General features: G+C 36.4%; 2 protein-coding genes across 2 annotated transcripts; both read left to right on the top strand.

The window, feature by feature from the left end:
* The first annotated feature begins 2097 nt into the window (after positions 1 to 2097).
* Positions 2098 to 3241, top strand: LOC140973470 (protein GAST1-like). Its single transcript, XM_073436281.1, has 4 exons — positions 2098 to 2296; positions 2510 to 2563; positions 2655 to 2688; positions 2814 to 3241. The coding sequence occupies exons 1-4, from the start codon at positions 2228 to 2230 to the stop codon at positions 2993 to 2995; spliced, it is 339 nt and encodes a 112-aa protein (XP_073292382.1). The 5' UTR covers positions 2098 to 2227; the 3' UTR covers positions 2996 to 3241.
* Positions 3242 to 5952: 2711 nt separating this feature from the next.
* Positions 5953 to 6660, top strand: LOC140972455 (uncharacterized). Its single transcript, XM_073434879.1, has one exon. The coding sequence runs from the start codon at positions 5953 to 5955 to the stop codon at positions 6658 to 6660; it is 708 nt and encodes a 235-aa protein (XP_073290980.1).
* The last annotated feature ends 13189 nt before the right edge of the window (positions 6661 to 19849 follow it).

The following is a 19849-nucleotide window of genomic DNA, read 5'->3' as shown; positions in this document are numbered from 1 at the left end:
CCAAAATATTATGGAATAGGTTTAGGGTTTTAATTGTAGAGTTTAAGTTGTAAATTAAGTGCTAGCGAGCCCTAATTAAAACTAAAAGGATTTTGGGTCCAATAAGCAATAAAATAATCCCACTAAGCCCAATAACACTCCCAAAAAATATTTCGTTTAGGTACGTTTTTGAAAATATTGTATGAGTCCTCAAAAAGTCCCCCGACTCGCTAAATTTTGTGTACCGGTTAAAATACAACTTGTCAAGTAAAAATACCTTAACAAGGCTTATTTTCAAAAATCACCCTTATTAACACCATATATTAAATAATTAAAAATAATTATTTAATAAAAATATTTTTCCTTAATTATCCCCGGTCTCCGTTCCTTATTCGAGCGCGAAAACTAGTAAAAGCTCTTATGTATGAAACTTTAATAAACCATGCAATAAAACACATATTCATGCAATAATCATGCATTTAATGCATTAAAATAATTAAATAAAATACATAAGAAATTTGATAACCTGCATGCATGTAGTTCACGTGGACCTTCAAATTTTTGGGACTTTACAATATAACATATCAAAGATTGGTAATATAACAGACTTGACAATCAAATCCAGATTTTTTTCTCTCCTCACAACTCCAAAATTGGCCACCTTGTCTCTCTCGCACAAGCACTCTCGGTCGCCACCTCTCACTATTGAACGATCACCTCCATGCCACCGTGAGACTGTCGTGTTGCCGTCATCGAAACTCTTTTATTCTCTACGCTTTAATCTTCTTGTTTCTCTAATGTGATATTGAAGAAGAACAAAACAATCGATCATGGACTTGATTTTATGATTAAAGAAAAGACGAATTCAATTGATTGTTTGTAGAAATATATAAAAAAAAGTTATATATCTCCACTAATTCCAAAATAGTTGAAGTCAAATGATTTATTCACTAAAACTATATTCGATAAACACCATATTGTTGAGATTAAAACTATACGATTGTCCAAGTATAATTTTGAATTTCAAAATAAAATTTAAAGCTTCGGTTACTTTTTAGATACGAGAAAATTATACACTACCCACCCTAGTAACTCATTTTCACATGCGCTATCATTTCCTAATTTTTTTAAAAGATCAAATATGTTTTAAAAATAAAACAATAAATAAATATTTAGAAATGAAGACTATTCCCAACTATTGGTTAAATAACCATGGCAACACAGACATGATGTGTCAACCAAACAGAAAAAAGAACATGCAGTGTTTCCCCCAACGCCAAAACAAGTGGTCCACAATTGCTTGGCCATAATCCATCAAAACAATAAAAAAAAACTAGCGAAAATAAACTTTTAGTAGTCTCAAAAACGTATTTCCGATTCCACCCATAATTTTATTTCAAGCAAAACATTTTTGAATCCTACCAGCAGCACAAACCCATCAGACCCGGCCGGGAAGTCATGTCACTTAATTAAAAGATGTTCATGACTCTTCGATCGGAAAAGCGTGGAACGATTTCGACAAGTTACACCTGATCTAACAAGCATATATAATCACAAGTTTTGGAGTCTTAACGACTTCCTACGTAAATTCAAATCACCCATAAATAAACGTGGTGTCAAAATGAAGAGGATTCATTTTAGGATAATCGTAATTTGAATAGTCCTTGATTTGAAGCATGCATGTGTTCTCCCAATTGCTATATTTTTCATAACATGTAGTTTTTGTTTGGTGGGGGATACTTAAAAAAGATGCACAAGTAGTGCATGTGGTTGCACATGTTCATGCTCTCTTCTATCAATTTCATGTTCCCTATCGCACATGGATCACTTCAAAAGCTCTAATGGCCGACGGGTCTAAAACATGGCCAGACCTATTGCGATTTTACCATTTTACCCTTCATCTTTTTTCGAGTCGATGAACAAAAACAAATCCCTCTTATCTTGAGAACCAATGTCCACGAAATTCCTACTTTTTAGTGTTTGTTCTTGAGAATCCATAGGAAGAAAGAGGATGATTAATCGAACAAGGTGGGCCAATTAAGAAGTGCTTGAGCAAGGAGAAAACTGTCATTTCACTCGAACACATGGTACCTACTTATCTGCAGTGGAAGAGTGTTCAGTTATCCAATTCAAGATTTGAGATATGCACACTGCGCAGCCCTTCTCTATAAATACAAGCCTTTCTTCATAGCTTCCCCACAGAGCAGATCTCTTCCTTTCATTCACTTCACTCTTCAATACACAAGAAATGGCCAGGAAAGATGCAATCTTCCTTTTGTGCCTAATCGCCATTGCAGCCATTCTTGCCCAAATGCAGGTATATATCCGCAAAGTTTTCATAACTCCACTGTTTCTTGTTGACAAGATAATGAGAGATCACCGGGTTGTCTCTGTCTAAACAAAAAGATAATAAAATTTCAAGTTAACCCAACTTTGATTGAAATCTTGGTTTCCCCGCGAGAAGCTTTTGAAAATATGACAACTGGTAACAATTGTTTTCTTGAATAACTCACTCATGGTTTTTTTGTAGGCTTCTACCACCACACTGCCAGTTTCTGGTCTGCATAAACAGGGGAGAGTCCAGGTGAAACCAAATAAATTGAATCTCTGTTTTCGTCGCATTAACCACGTTTACGCATATCTGGTCTTTACTAAAAATCTTTCCTGGCCTGCAGTATGGAGTAAGTGAGGGGACACTCGGGCCGCAAGGTGGGTACTAACTTAATACCCATGCCTGCTTTATCTCATTAATTTTGCGAGTTTTGACCTCAAGAAAATGCCAAAATATTAAGATGCCTCCATGCTAATCTTCTCTAAGTGGTTTCTGTATACAGAGTGTGCCCCAAGGTGCGGATACAGATGCTCAAAGACATCATTCAAGAAGCCATGCATGTTCTTCTGCCAGAAATGCTGCGCGAGGTGCCTGTGCGTGCCGCCGGGAACATACGGCAACAAGCAAGTGTGCCCTTGCTACAACAACTGGAAAACCAAGAGGGGTGGCCCTAAATGCCCTTGAACAAATTGGCAAAACTTCTAAGAGACCGTAACCCCTCACCTTCTTTGGCGTGGCTAGTCTAGTTTTGTATCAGTAACAAGCGCTTTGGACATCCTTGTACTAGCCTACAATTCATGGTCGGAAATTATCCTATAACTAAAATTCCACAAATATCGAATACAAGTGTATCGGTAGTGATCTTTGTCACAGTGTCACTCAACTTAAAAGCTTTTTTCAAATGAAAAATTTGTATACGAGTTTTGGGAATATGGTATACGGTTCATCAAATGATTAAAGCTTTCTCCTCAAATAAAATTAAAAAAAAACCATCGTTTAATTTTTAAGCAAATACCATATTAAGTCGAATGAATAATTTTTATAAAGTTAATTGAGATGGAAATGAAAAATACGACAAACTTGGAAAATACAATGGAGTATATAAAAAAAGTACATTTGGGAGATTGATTTTGAATTTCTATCAATTTTGATTATAGTTTTATTGTTTATTATTAAATAATAGATTAAATTTATAAATTAGTGATATAAAATATAATATATTTTAGATGTAAATTTGAAATTCATTTTAATTAACATGAAATATTATATAAAAATATAAAGATTTTTTTAAACAACATAAATATATTTAAAATATATTAATCCAAATACAAATATTTGATCCAGGATCTCAGCATACAATTCTTCCATCTCCTCTAAAGTCTATCCGACAACAAATGCCCGTCAATTTTTTTGTTACAAGCGTCTTGATATTATAAAATATATAACTTTAAAATATATGGGCGAGACATTAAAATTGATAAGAATAATTTAGCACTTACATAAAAATTAAAATATAAGTTTTCCATGTCGAACGAGAGAACATTCAACATTTCTGATTGTGTTGATCTCCCTTTGTTAAAAATTACGTTCTTTTGACAAATAAAAGTAATTTTTAAATAATCATCGATTTCCCCGAAAAAAGTTAAAATTTTTCCAACATGTCTTATTCGAGATAGATATGTTCAGTTGTCTCTATTGTTGCAAAGACAAGAGTCTAGTACCCAGTGCTGAGGGGCAATTAAAAAAATAGGATTAATACATAAAAGATTTAAAAAAAAATGACTCTGACTTTTTTTTTTAAAAAAGAAGGAGTTGACTCTTAATTATTATATTAAACCTTAATTGAACTGTAAACTTAATAAATTAATTGTTATCTTGTCGTTTTTTCTCTTTCTTCTCAGTCGACCGATGTAAAAACCTCATCTATCACATCAACGGCTGCCGCATTACATTAAAGAGAAGTTGACAAGCTCATTCTTCAGATCTAGATCTACATCTATTGCCCGATTCTTCTGTATTTGAAGACCAAGTCGTCTCCTTTTGAAGAAAAACCACGGTAAGTTTTCTCCATTTCCATTGAACCCAATTCATTGTTTTCTTCGTCTAGCCATCTACGAAAATTAACCTCGCCGAAAATTAAGTCTGTCGTTGAAGAAGAAATTTTTTTCCTCAACTTGGTCGACCAATAAGAATTCCTTCTTGGTCGACCAAGAATGGAGTACCAAGAAGAATTCTTCTTGGTCGACCAAACTCCATTCTTGGTCGACCAAGAAGGAATTCTTATTGGTCGACCAAGAAAGAATACTTCTTGGTCGACCGAACAAATTGCGGGTGGACATAGTGTGGTCTTTTTTATAATTATAAATTAATAAATTTTGCCCATTCTAATTATTATATGTTTTGTTGACTAATTATCATATGTTTTGGTGAATTTTGTAGATATACCAACAGTTATTGTTGTTCATTTCGATGGAAAATGGGAAAATGAGGAGCTGGTATATAAATGGAATCCAGGGTCGAATTCAAAGTTTGTTGCTATTCCAATGGACGATGATATTTGTGATTTTGAAAATTTAAAAAGTGAACTATATAGAGCTTGAAAATTAGAAGATAATGCCATCTTGAGGATGAGTTATCTTCTAGATTTGCCGTGCAAGATTCAACCGATTTACATAGAGAATGACCATGATTAGAAAGCATATTTTTATCTTGGTTGTCCGAGAAGTAGGCCAGTGCTTCAAGTTGAAATTGAACGTTCTGCTTCTGTTGATATTTTTGATAATGTGCACGAAAGCAATTGCAATTTTATCGAACAGAGACATTTTGATGATTATTTTCACATGAATATTGTTTCTGTGGATGGTAATAACAGCACTGACTTTTTCGACGAAGCACATAACGTGGATGCCATGCATGTGGATCGTAGTAACACAGACGAGTTATATGATGAAGCACGTAATGACGCAAACGATGTCGAGGCAAATCTTGTTGCAAGTGTTGACGCAAATTTGGTTGCGGATATGAATATTGATAATGAGACATTTTCATTCACTGATGGTTCAAACTTGTTTGTTGGTCAAGAATTTCCAAACCGAGAAGCAGTGAAAAAAGAGATAATTAGAATAAGTTTGGAAGCTTGCTTTGAATTTGAGACGGTTAAAAGTAGCCAAAAAGTGTACGCCGTAAAATGTGTAGTGTCTGATTGTAAGTGGAGAATCTGGACCTCAAAGATTAGGAATGATTCACATGCATTTTCTGTTCGGACCTATTGCAATACACACACATGTGGTTTGACTGGGAGACGAAAAAAAATCCGTGGAGCGAGTTCTGCTGTTGTTCGTGATATGTTGGTGGATAATTTCCAAGGTCATCCAGTGCCAATTGTACCAAAAGCGGTGATGGCGATGATGCGCAATAGTATGAATGCTGATATATCATACTACAAGGCTTGGAAAGGGAAAGAACTAGCAGACAATATGTTGAAAGGTGATCCTACGAAGAGTTTTGCTTTATTGACTTGTTATTTGCACATGGTTGAGCAGATGAATCGAGGAAGCATAACAGACATTTTTGTCGACGAGGAAAATCGATTCAAGTATATGTTTCTTGCCTTTGGTGCATGAGTCAGAGGATATCAAAGTATGCGGAAAGCTGTATCAATTGATGGTACGTGGTTGAAGGGCAAGTATAATGGTGTTTTACTGGTGCCATCGGCACAAGATGGAAATTATCACCAATATCTTTTGGCGTGGGGAATCGTAGATGTCGAGTGTACTTCTTCGTGGAGTTGGTTTTTGACGAAGTTGTTAGAAGTAGTACCAGACGAGGATGAATTGGTGATAATTTCAGACAGGCATCAAAGAATCATAAATGAGGTTTCTACTGTATATAGAAATGCGCATCATGGTCATTGTACGTGGCATTTATCCCAAAACCTGAAAACTAGATGCAAAAAGAAGGGTGCAACCGAAATGCTTTTGCACATTGCAAAAATTTATAAGCCTTTCGAGTTTGATAATGCATACAATGAAGTTAGGAATAGATATCCTGAGGCAGCGCAATTTTTGGACGAGAGAGATTCACTTGATAGATGGACTCGAGCATATTGTCCAAAGACCCGTTACAATATTATGACGACAAACGGGGTTGAGTCGATCAATGCTAGATTACTTGAAGAAAGGAAGCTGCCAATCATTGCACTTTTAGATTCTTTGCAGAAACTGGCCTCATGTTGGTTTGCCCGATATCGCCACGCATCAATGGTAAGTAACACTAATCTGACCCTTCCATCGAGGGGATTCTTCGTAGCCGATTCACTGATGCCCAGGGAATGCAAGTTTTTGAATTAGGTCGTCTGGAGTTTGATGTTAGGGGCCGTGAACATTCGGCCATAGTGGACCTGGAATCAAAAAGATGCACATGTCGAGTATTTGATATTGATAGAATTCCATGTGCTCCTGCCATTGCAGCCAGTTGGTTAGCGAAGATTGATATATATGATCTGTGTTAAGAGTACTATTCTACGATGTCATGGTGCATGGCTTACTCAGAGACTGTTTACCCTGTTCCGAAAGAAAATGAATGGCCACGCAACATTAATTTTCCATTGGTGTTGCCTCCTTTGGTAGAGAAGAGAGTTGGTAGAAGAAAACAAAAAAGAATTCTTTCCATCGGCGAATTCAGCAAAAGATAGAAGCATATGCTACTGGATGGTCGACCATTAGCCTAAGGGTCGACCAAAGTTTATTTTTGGTCGACCATTAGCCCGATGGTCGACCATTGGATTGATGGTCGACCAATGTTTTATTTTTGGTCGACCATAAGCCCATTGGTCGACCATAAGCCCGATGGTCGACCATTACATTTATGGTCGACCATTAGACTGATGGTCGACCATTAGCCTGATTATCATGTAAATTATTTCACGATTCATATTTTTTGAAATATAACATCATTTTGAGATTGATTCATATGTAAATTATAACATATAACATAATTTTGAGATCGTGGCACCTGTAAATTATATCATATAACATAATTGTGATTTCACGATTCAAATTTTTTGAAATATAACGTCATTTTGAGATTGATTCATATGTAAATTATAACATATAACATAATTTTGAGATCCTGACACCTGTAAATTATATCTTACAACATAATTATGATTTCACGATTCAAATTTTTTGAAATATAACGTCATTTTGAGATTGATTCATATGTAAATTATGACATATAACATAATTTTGAGATCGTGACACCTGTAAATTATATCTTACAACATAATTGTGATTTCACGGTTCAAATTTTTTGAAATGTAACATCATTTTGAGATTGATTCATATTTAAATTATAACATATAACATAATTTTCAAATTGTGACACCCTAAACCCTAAACCCAAAACCCTAAACCTAAAGCACTGTGGTCGACCAAAATGTTTTTTGGTCGACCAAGTCTGTTGTATGGTCGACCAATAGTGGTCGACCAAAAAAAAGAGTGGTCGACCATAAAAGAGAGTGGTCGACCATATTTGTATGGTCGACCAAAAAGCACAGTGTCATGTGTCATAGGGGTCGACCAAAAAATACATTGGTCGACCAAAAAAGTAGAATGGTAGACCACAAAACACAGTGGTCGACCAAAAAACAAGAGTGGTCGAACAAAAAAATACTATGGAATTACATAACAAAACAAACAAATAACAAGCAATGTGTGTCCAGTAATTGCATAAAATTGTCCTATACATCACAACAATGACCAATCATTAAGGAACTTATTACAAGCTAAAAAATATCTAAACTCAGATACTAATTTTTCATCCAAAGTTAGTACTAATTGCGCACTCTTCGTAGACAAAGAGTATCCAGCAACGGCTAATAAAAATGCTCCAGAATCTTCGCTGAGAAAAAAGAAAATAAAATAAAAAGTTATTATTTACTGTATAAAATCATAAAATATAATGAACTTATTATATTTTAATTAGAAAGTTGACAACTTACTGTATAATCTTGGCACTGTATTCATCATGAAGCTTTATATTCCATGGCCTCTCGGGGTGTGGGTTGTTCCCGACAATGGATAGCAGACGAGCAGCGTTTATAAGTATAGGCTCTATTTCCTCATTCAGATCTTCAAAGTTGGGATCGTGCCTTCGCTGCAAGTCATATATAATGCACTTATTCACCCCTGTAACTAGTTTTAGCAAAAACCAGCACCTATCTCTGTAGACAGGGATGAGAATTCTTCGTGCCTTCTCCCACGAGATACAAGGCCATTTTGGATCACTGCTTTTCACTTTCCCCGCCAGATCTGTGTTGACAACATTATCTCTATCTTCGGCCAATATTGACATCGAACGATAGAAATCTATGTCCATCAACGACACATCTGGCGACATCACTTCAGGATGTCGGATCTGCATCTCAAGCAATCCACGGAGAGCTTCGCCGAAGTGCTGAATACAACAAAACAAAAGTTTTTCAATGTTTTAAAATAAGTTCTCTACAAATTTAAAAGCATTGTAAATGCTTACAGAGAAAGTGACACACGAGTTTGCGATCGCCATGGGCCCGTAGTACGACTTCTCATATTCGGCATAAAAACCTCGAATCATACTTGGCGAACGGTCGAGCATCGATGCCCTAACTCGCGCCAGCGAGGTGTTTACTTTCAGTGTCACGGTCTCCGCAAGTGGCCTCACTGCGTAAATTGATCAATTAAAAGAACTTTAATGAAAATATGAATAGACAAGGTGTAGTGTAATAAAATCTCGACGTGGTCGACTCGCGACCTGACATACGCGCATCGGGAGTCACTTGAATATCTGAAAACAAAAAAGTATATTGTTTAATATACTATACATAAATATAAAATCAAAAAAGTGTCTTACCTTACCTTCCAAGGACTCCTCGGTAATGCCTGGAAGGATAGGCTCGAATATCTGTTGGGTAGCCAGATTATCATCCACACCTAACAGCGTACATTAAACAGATTAAAATAATAACAACTTCAATGCAAATATGAATAGACAAGGTGCAGTGTAATAACCTCTCGACGTGGTCGCCTCGCCAACTGGATTACGCGCATCCGGAGTCGCTTGAATATCTAAAAAAAAGGTTTATTGTTAAATAAACTATACATAAATATAAAATCAAAAAAGTGCATTAACTCACCTTCTGAGGACTCCTCTGTAATGACTGGAAGGTTAGGCTCAAATATATGTTGTGTTTGGCTACTGCTGTCAATTTCCCTAGCCAGATTATCATCCATACCTAACAACGTAAATTAAACAAATTAAAATAATAATGACAATTCTATCACATAAAAATAAATATAATTAATATAATTAACTCACCAAAATCGGCCTCAGATGATTTCCTCTTCCGCCCTCTGCTATAGGCTATGCTATAATCTTTGTCCTGATGCACTAGCATGTTAGACCTCATCTCAGCAAAACCAGCTCTGATCTGTTCAGTCAAACTCGATCTCAACTCATCGAGACCAAGATTGAAACTCGATTTCAAGTCATCTAAAGCCATATTTATATTCCGGATAGACGCCCTGGTCTCAATAAATTCTGCTGATATCTTAACATGCATAGACGCAACGGAATCCTCCAAGGCAGTCAACCGCCTCTCGAAACGATGCTCCAACTGTGACGGGTGGCAGGAAGGATTGAGTCCAAAGTGGACTCTAGGACCCGTACGCATTGGAGAACTAGTGCTAGAGCTAGATCTATTGAGATCACTAGAACGGGTGCCGGAAACGTCCTGAGATGCATTTGCAGAAAGGGTGTGCTGGACTGATCTACTCATATATCACCATAAAATTTGCCGGAAAAAACAGGACTTGAATGTGAAGAAGGCGTGTACTGGACTGAGGGAGACTCCAAAGGGTGCTCGCTACATATGACTATTTCACCTTGCCTCCAGAGCTCGAGCACCCGAGTGATGACCGCATCAGGTGCAGAATCAACAAAAATCCCGGTCGTGTAATAAGGTGAAACTAGCTCCTCAGGAGTAGGAGTCAAAAATCCAAGACAATCCTGCATATAATTAATAACAGATCATATTAATAAAAAATTAATTTCCACAGTTATTATATCAAATCAATTCATATTACTTACATCTATAGGAGAACCACCAAAGGCTGCAGCGATATCAGCGCCAGTTAGGGCACGGTTTGACGACCATGTGTTAGTCACCCACTGAAAGATCCTGGGCAACATCAAACCTTCCACATCTCTTCTCCTTGCTACCTTTTGTGCCACGCTCGGATAACATTCATAAGCAAGGATCTGTAACATAAATTTCAAACAATGTTACTAGTAGAAATAAAAATATCAAATCAACTTTAACATTCAAAAAATAATATACCAGCAGAGGTAGAACAAAACCGCCGACAAGGAAGCTGCCGTCAACTTCTTTCCGACCTTGTGCCTCGGTGAGGTAATTATATCGCCCCAAAAGGTCCTTCTTCAAATATCGGACAGCATCCCGATAGGCTACTCTACCCCAGGGATAATAGTTGAACCTATCCAAATCATCTACAAGCCTAAAAAATTTAGGGTCGATCTTCATCGTCTTTTTCCTCGTCGCCTCACCAAATACGGCACAACAAAAGTATAGACTAGCCATCTTTATCTTCTCCACATCTATACCAGTCTCATTATGCTCTTCGACATTAATCTTTCCCTCCAAATCACTCAAAGCAATCTCAGACTTACCGGGAAAGTGTGTGGTGCCAAATACATCTCTATCTGATAAATCTTCGGGCTCTATAGCGCAATCGAGACCCGTTATTAAACAATATTCTAACAAAGAAAATCTAACCGGCCTTTTGCGCACCACCATCCACAAATCATCACTACTACTATCAACAATCTGATTACTCATTAAATACCATATAATTTGACTGGAAATGTTAAAATCTCTATAATACCTAACAAAATTACCAAAAGTCGACTGCTCGAAAAAATGGGTTCTCTCGTCGTTGTTCAAATAGCGATGAATCTTCTCAGAAACCTCTTTGTATCTCGATTGAATTGTCAATTTGCATCGAAATACTGCATCTCTGCCAAGTTTCCTTAGCAAATAAACCTGTGACACAAAAAAAATTAGTACAGTTACGGAAATATTGGTCGACCACAAATTGTCGACTGTAGCCATTTGTGGTCGACCATAGATGATGGTCCAATAGATTATGGTCGACCACCTTGTTTGTATGGTCGACCATTTGACCACATGGTCGACCATACAAACAAGGTGGTCGACCATAATCTATTGGTTTTTTCACTTTGATTGTCGACCATGTGAGGTCGACCATACGTTATGGTAGACCTCTCATCGTCGACCATCAAAGTAAAAAAACAAACGGCCATTCACACGCACACAGCATACATAAATCACAAAAATGGACAAAAACACAGAAGCAAAAAATCGAAATAAACGCGAATCTTACAACATTTTCGTTTGCCATTCCTTCGATTGAGTAAGGGTCGCCTTGAGGGAAGGGTTTTTTGAGGGTTTTACGGGAACAGTCGGAGATTTTGAAATTTTTTTCGAAAAGAGGCTATGGATGTTTAATCGGGGATAATTAGCTAAAAAGGGTGTGTTTAAAGAATTTAAACTTAAAACGTAGGGACATAAAGGTAATTTTAACCATGAATCGTTTTTTTCAAAAAAAACACAATACAGTCCTTTTTTCCTAATTTTCCCTGCTGACATAGTGCAAAAGAATGGCGAAAGTATGCACATTTGCTCCTCTCTGCAAAAATCTTACTTTCCTCTCCCCGCTGCCTATATCTTCTTCTTCTCCCACAATTTGTTTCTCTCCTTCCGCCCGCTTCCCCCACTTCCATCTTCGGAAAGTCGTTTCTTCCTCCGCGGCCACCCACTGAGGGAAACGATGATTTCTTGTTGATGGATGCAACTTGCAAGCTAATACGTTGAATGAAGAATGGTCGGACGAGGAGGAAGAGGAGTCGTTTGATGTTCAGGAAATGGAGAGCCAAGCCAAATTAGTAGTGAGGGAATACTCGGACTCGTTGTCTCGCGAGCTCAAAATCGGTTAGTTTTTGAATTCTTGACCCTGTTTATTGACAGTTTTCTTATTTCTGTTATCATTACACTGAGACGGAAGCAAGTTCCTGCTAGAGTACTCTTGAAACAACGGAAATGGTGGTCGCCGGCCCTTGATGTTCCTGCAATCTTGAATAGTTTCCTTCCAATTTGTTATCTCGCTGAAGAATTGAAGATTGATTCTAGTATTAATGAATATGTCATGTGAATCATCTCAGTTTTGAATCTCACTTATCCTCAATGATTTCAGATGATGAAATTTCCGGTCGAAAGGAAAGTCGGGGACGGAGGTAGAAGGTCCAAAGTACCCGTAAGAATGTCGGTTTTTTTACGGACCGGGAGGGGGGGTGTTGGTTCATTTTTTGTGCTTTGTATATCATTGTTCTCTTCTTGCTCGAATAAAGCACGAAATTCATTTGGTTTAATTGATGAGGAAACTAAAGTGATCGTATGCTTTGTTGTTGTTTTTGTCAATTCAAATAGTTATTTAATTTTAGGCCCTTGAACATGAAAATTAAGTTTCTTCAATCAGAAAGCTTGGCATTTTCTTGAAACTTTAAATTTTGCAGATTCCCGACCATCTTCTTCCAAGAATTGCAATTGTTGGGAGGCCCAATAATGGTAAATCAGCTATGTTCAATCGTCTTGTTGGGGTACGTGTTAGTAATCTTGGATACCATTGATTTTGCCACTTAGACTTAGAAACGAGGTAGAAGGAAATCAATTTGATAATTCAAGTTTTATAATAATCTTATTTCTTGTTTGTAATTTTTTTTTTCCTTCATTTAGCATGGTGACATGTTTTCAGGGCAACAAAGCCATAGTGTTTGATGAACCTGGTGTTACCAGTGATCATTTGCACGGTTAATCATACTGGGGTGACTATGAATTTATGGTTGTGGATTCTGGAGGTGTGCTCACCATTTCAAAGTCTTAGGCTGACGTGATGGAAGAATTAGCTATTTCAACAACTATTGGAATGGAGGGGATTTCACTTGCCTACAGGGAGGCTGCGGTTGCCAGGATGCCTTCAATGATTGAGAGACAAGCCACCAAAGCTGTGGAAGAATCGTCTGTCATCATATTTCTTGTTGATGGTCAAGTATAATATGTAAGAATTATGAATATTATTACCATTATTATGACTATTATTATTATTAACTATTATGAAGTGTAAAACATTGAAAAAAACATGAGTGCAAAGCATTGACAAAACATAAATGCAAAATATTGACAAAACATGAGTGCAAAATATTGAAAAATCAAATGTGTCAAAGTTTTGACTAAAATAAATAAAATATATTAAAGTATGCATCAAATTGTGGGAATTGTTTTCAAATCTTGCCTATAAATAGATGTATTGAATTTGAGGGAAATCACACCAAAACCTCTCCATCTAGAGCAAGCTTGAAGTTTGCAACCATCAACCTTCCTTGAAGTGAAATTTAGGAGCAAGAATTCTGTTATATTTCTGGAAATTCGTCCCATCACTCCCAACCTCAGAATCCGATCTCCACCGTTCATAATACACTTCAAATGTTCTAAATATCATATGCAACTTTCAGCCTCATCCAACGGTTCAATTTGGGAAACATATCTGCAAGAATACTGCTCGGAATTCAAGCGAATTTAGCAATTTTACGGATTTTCGGACTTTAACTTCCAGCTTGTTTCTTCCATAAATTAGGAGCACCTTTCTGTAAGTGGGCTTATGTTTTAAAGTATTTAAGTATGTTTTCAAAAATTCGATCGACATGATATATCCCTTCGATTTGATATATAAATATTTCGTTTCGATAAATTGTTAAGCATGGTTAAATCAATTTCAGGTGCATGTTCATTTCGTTTCAAAATTATGTTGTCTTCGTTTCATGTTATATTCTAATATATGTTCTTAAACACAAATTTGGTGTATTCTAAGAATTATGTTTAAAGGCACTGTTATGATTCAAGTTAGAAATGATAAACAGGAAAATTTTCCTAAAACATGATAAGATATGACAAGTTTATGGCCCTGATGCGGTGGGTAATAATAACCGATATATGGCCTCACCCCTTAGAGGAATTACATATAGGGGACTGATCAGTAACACCATGGATAATAAGATGAAGTAACAGTGCAATACGAATAATATATGATATGTCTATATACATATGATAAATTATGTTTGCTCATGGTTAATATCAGGTCTTGACTTTTGTTATGAATTATTATTGTGACATGAAATTCATTTAATATTTACATAAATATATATAAGTTATGTCATGTCTATCATTTTGTCTATTTATTGTCCCGACGTTTGTTGAGACACGACAAATTTCGAATTGTTAAGATCTATATATGTATATCCTTGTATTATTTTGATCGATCGGCCCACACTTGCTGAGTATTTAACAAAATACTCACCCTTACACCTCTCACTCCCAGATAAGAATGAAAAACAAGTTGAAGAAGAAGAGCAAATGAATTTCTGGGGATGGTAACAAGGTTTCAGTTGATCAAGACATACTTTGGAATTTGGCTATCTTTTATTTTTACGTTGTTCGTTTACGCATTCGTTTGTCAAGTTGATTATGTTGTAAATACAATATATGTTTTATGAAAAAGACTGGTTTGGTTGTACACTGTACTACGAGGCTTGTTGATTTACGATTGAAAAATTGTAAAACAACGCCGGATGTCAACTCACCCCGGTATCGGGACATGACATTTAAGTGGTATCAGATCCCTCCAGGTTCATAATCCGGCTGGGAAATTGCCATAGGAAATTTGACAAAGTCAGTTTTTGGCAAGACCCTAGCGACTTCCTACCAATGAACAATATTCAATATTCTTATCGTGACATCTGAAACTCGCAGCATTCTATTGTTGAAGCATCCAAAATCACGTTTTGCCATTTTTGGGTAATAATCGTGAATATCATAACTCCTTGTTCTAAGCCTTTTCATTTGTTTTATTTCAGGGAATGGCTCCCCGTACTCGTGCTGAAATACCAAAACGTATGCGTGAACTCGCCTTTAGCGACCACGAAATTGCGATGGCACATCTTAGAGCGCAACTTTACGAGGAACAACAAAAATATCAAGATCAATTGTTAGCCAAAGACTTGGTATATGAAAACTTGAAAAAGGAAAAACAAAAACTAGAAGATATCAAAGACCATCTTCAGGTTGACGTGCAAAGGTTTGCTTATTATCTTAACTCAGAAGAAAAACAGCACGAAATGACCAAGAACAAACTAGAGGCTTCCCAAAAAATAGCCCTTGAAATGGATGGATTACGCCAACGAATGTTAGAGGAATCTCAAGCACTACAGTCTCAGATTCAACAAATGTTGCTAATGGAAAAACAACGCCATCAGCAAGATAAGGCAACCATTCAAGAACTGCAGAATTCGGTACAGAATTTGACTATGCAAAATGAACAATTACAGCATAATGTTCTTCATCTTGAGGATGCCATCATTATGGCATTGGAGCCGGAAGTAGAATCGGTAGAAGAACAGATGGAAGACGAAGTGCTAGGAGATGGCGAGATTTTAGATGATTGAGTATTTAGTGTCGTGATTAATTGTAATAAGGATTTATAATCCATTTCCTTTCTTTTGTACTTCTTATCATTGCACTTCTGAAAACCTTGATTTGTATTGCTTTTCCTTTTCATTGGAATCAATAAAAAGTTTATTTGCAATTCCTTGATTGATTATATATTTGAGATAATTTTCAATATTTTGTACATAATTATTCAAACATCTTAGAAATTCTCATGCGTGTAGGAAATGGCAGAGAGACCCCATCGTAACAACCGCAATCCGCGATATGCCAATCGCAACAATGATTGCAACAACAATAACAACGAAGATACTCCACCACAAGCAAGAGTTGGCCTTAGCAGAGAAGAATTAATGGCCATAGCAACCATTGTGGCAACAACCCTCCAAGGAATGAGCCATTTAAATACCAACACTAATCAGCCACCACCACCTCCACCACCGAATGTAATCAAACACCATTATGAATCTCTTCGGAGGAATCGAGTCCCAACGTTTGACGGCAACCCTGACCCAGAAGTTGGTCAAGGCTGGCTCAAGAATATTGAGACACAGCTCCAATTGCTTGAAGTGCCAAATGAACTAAAAGTGATTGTGGTGACACCATTCCTAGAAGAAAAGACGGCCAAATGGTGGGAGACAATCTCACCAAATATGACAGAAGTTGGACCAATCACGTGGCAAAGGTTTCGAGAAGCAGTCTTGAAACAATACTATCCAGCAGAGTTGAGATTAAAATTGTTGAGTGAATTCGAGAATTTTACTCAAACCCCGGATATGTCTGTTGTGGAGTACACTTCTAAATTCAACTCCCTTGGAACCTATGCTCCTGCCATCATGGCAGATGATATTCTGAAGATGCATCGTTTCAAACGTATTCTAAACAGCCGTATCCAATCAGCTTTGGCAGTTTACCAACCCACAGGTTTTGATGATTTAATGGGATCAGCCATTAGAGCTGAGACTGATATCAAGCGCTGAGAAGATGAAAATAAAAATAAACGACCTCTCTCTAGACAATCTTTTCAATAATGTCCAAGCAACAAATTGACTAGTTGGAAAGTATAAAATTCAGATTCTGAAGATATATTATTCCTACTTAGTTAGACCGAATCAGTGCATTCGTATGTTAAGATTTTAAAATAATAGTTTCTCTTATAATTTTATGAATTTTAACCTCTAAATGATCTGAGTCCTAACTTTTTCTGTGACTGATATTTTGGCCTCATGTCCAACTTTGGACATCATAAAAATGTTTTATGAACGGAATGTCAACTAAATTTTGTTGTTCTCTTGCAGACAATTATCTTTCGACTCTACAAACCTTATCATATTATGTCTGGTCCAAGTACAGATTTGGAGGAAAATTTTGTGATAGTGCATAAACATTATTTCTGTTGTGAATCGTGTTTTCTCGTGCTCAAACACAGCGGAAGTTTTAAAAAATTTTAGATCTTGACATTCAAGATATTTTTGAGCACTCGTATGGTTTTAATAAATAAACATACATAGGATGTTTAGTATATACCTCTAGTGAATTTTTCACTTCGCTCCAACTACACCGGTATAAGCGAACGTAGCTCTTGTTGTAAATCCTACGTACGTTCTTCGAAACTAATTTCTTCAATCTTCGAATCAGGTCCACGACTAGAAGATTAGTTCCTCTTTCAAATAGCACTATAATATTTGGAAGAACTTTCAATGTTGGAAAGCAAATCTGAGAGACGGCTCAACCCCTTTTTAAAAAGAGGATGACCGAATTCTAGAGAGGAGAGGGGAAGGAATTTTCAAATTTTGTGGTTGTTTGGTGGTTAGGGCTTGTGGCCTCTCTTCTATATTTTATAGTCAAGCCATGAACTAATTTTCATAATTAACATTAATGGGATTGATTAATTAATTGAACTAATCCAACTAGTTTAATTAATTAATCAAAGTCCATTAAGAACTTTAATTATTTAGTATGTTGAACTTGTACTCTACAAGCCAATTAAACATACTCTCACTATATTTAATTTAATATTTAATAAACTCAACTTTTGAGTTTACTAATTTAAATTCCCAAATTTTATAAATTCAACACCCTTGAATTTATTCTCTACAAATTATATATCATAAATTCAATTCTTTGAATTTATTCTCTGAAATTTAATTATCATAAATTCGACTACTTGAATTTACTATTTCATATAAATTCAACTCCTTGAATTTATTTTCTCTCCACGGGAACAAATGATCCAGTGTTTGTGTGACCCTCAATGGTTCAGGGATACAGCTAGCCGTTGGTTCACAACTCTTTGTGATTCAGGACATAATACTTTATTCGGGTTTACCGATCTGATATATCCCGATCGAATCTGCAACCATTGGTTCATCGTGGGTTGCATAAGAATTCGATAACTCTGTGACAAATCTTTGATAATAAATAGTGGTATCACATGTACAATTGGAGAACTCCTTCTCTAATGTACATCTCATACTCTGGTCAGAGATTCCATGCACTATTATTTCATCAGATCACACAGGATATCCACACCCGTAGGTGAGCGGTGAATTCTCGACTATAATGCACTGGCTCCTACATGTGTCGCAATTGTATCCAATCTCGCCACCTGATGACCCTCCTGGAGTTAGTAAACGAGTCAAAGCACAGCCTTAGTATATAGAGCCTCAGTGTTGTCCCAGGTCGTAAGGACTAATGGTGTATAATCATAACCACGGACTTATCATCTCGATGAACAATAACCACTTGGAAAGTCCTAGGGATGGTAGTTCGGTATAATCATCATATGACTACCCTTCTGCATATTTAGACATCTATATGCTCTTACCAAGAAATGCGGTACACAACATCATAGATGCTAGTCTCGAGCTCAAGCGACCTTTATCCATGTTTTAGGCGGCTGAATCGGCTAGGAACGAATTTAGATTATACAGTTTTTACAAATGAGTTTCAATATCGAATTACGATTCATTTGTATTAAAGTATAAATTAGGTCTTTATCTATGTTGATCACATAGGTATAGAGATAAAGAAATAACAAACCATGAAATAATGAATTATATTAAAATAAAGATTGTTTATTACAATTGAGTCAATAAATTTCCTAGCCAACAGTTGGCTTACAGAACATCTTCTCTAACAATTTCGTCCTTGATGTCCAGGGTTTTGTTGCAACAGTAACTCATTTACGCTCATTCGTTCCTGTTTTTTACAACACTTCAGTAGCTATCCCACAAAGTGAGCCACGGCTGACACTATTGATAATTTTCAGGGGACACTCTTTTGTGGTAAGACAAATTTTGAGATATTAACAACTGTATAAAAAGCCAAATCTTGCATAATTCCATAATCTCTCATGTCATCGCATCAGACACATATTATTCAACAATTGAATATGTCTTTCGATAATGAACAAAGGCTTTCCATTTATTCACCTTAGGACGGCTCCCATGTTCTGTGTCATTTGGATTCGAAAATTTATGGAGGAAATTGGATTCCAAATTCTCAGAAACTTTGATTAATTCTAACTTTTTTTATTGCAGGTGCATGTAAATATCGAACGACATCTTATGCATGAATTACCTGAAACATGCAGTGAGATTTCACAATGTGTGGGTGGCAAAGGTGATAATTTCTACAACATTATATGTTGAGAAAACTTGGCTGCGGAAGCCCAGGTATTGGGAATGACTAGGATCCACACACATTTATGAGCATTTAATAAAATATTTACCCAGCTTTCTCCTAAATTGATGGTGAAAGTTTCTCATAAACCAGGATGCTTTATTGGAACGACATCTTGCCAAAGACACGTTTGGTGAGAAAATATGGCATGACATTGGCAGGTTAAAGAAATCTTTACTTGTAAATAATATGTTTCTATATGTCCAACCAATGTGCAAATG

The sequence above is a fragment of the Primulina huaijiensis genome, chromosome 3 (assembly GCF_012295235.1).
Source record: "Primulina huaijiensis isolate GDHJ02 chromosome 3, ASM1229523v2, whole genome shotgun sequence".
In the NCBI taxonomy this organism is placed as follows: Eukaryota; Viridiplantae; Streptophyta; class Magnoliopsida; order Lamiales; family Gesneriaceae; genus Primulina; species Primulina huaijiensis.
This window is presented reverse-complemented; position numbering and strand designations above follow the sequence as displayed.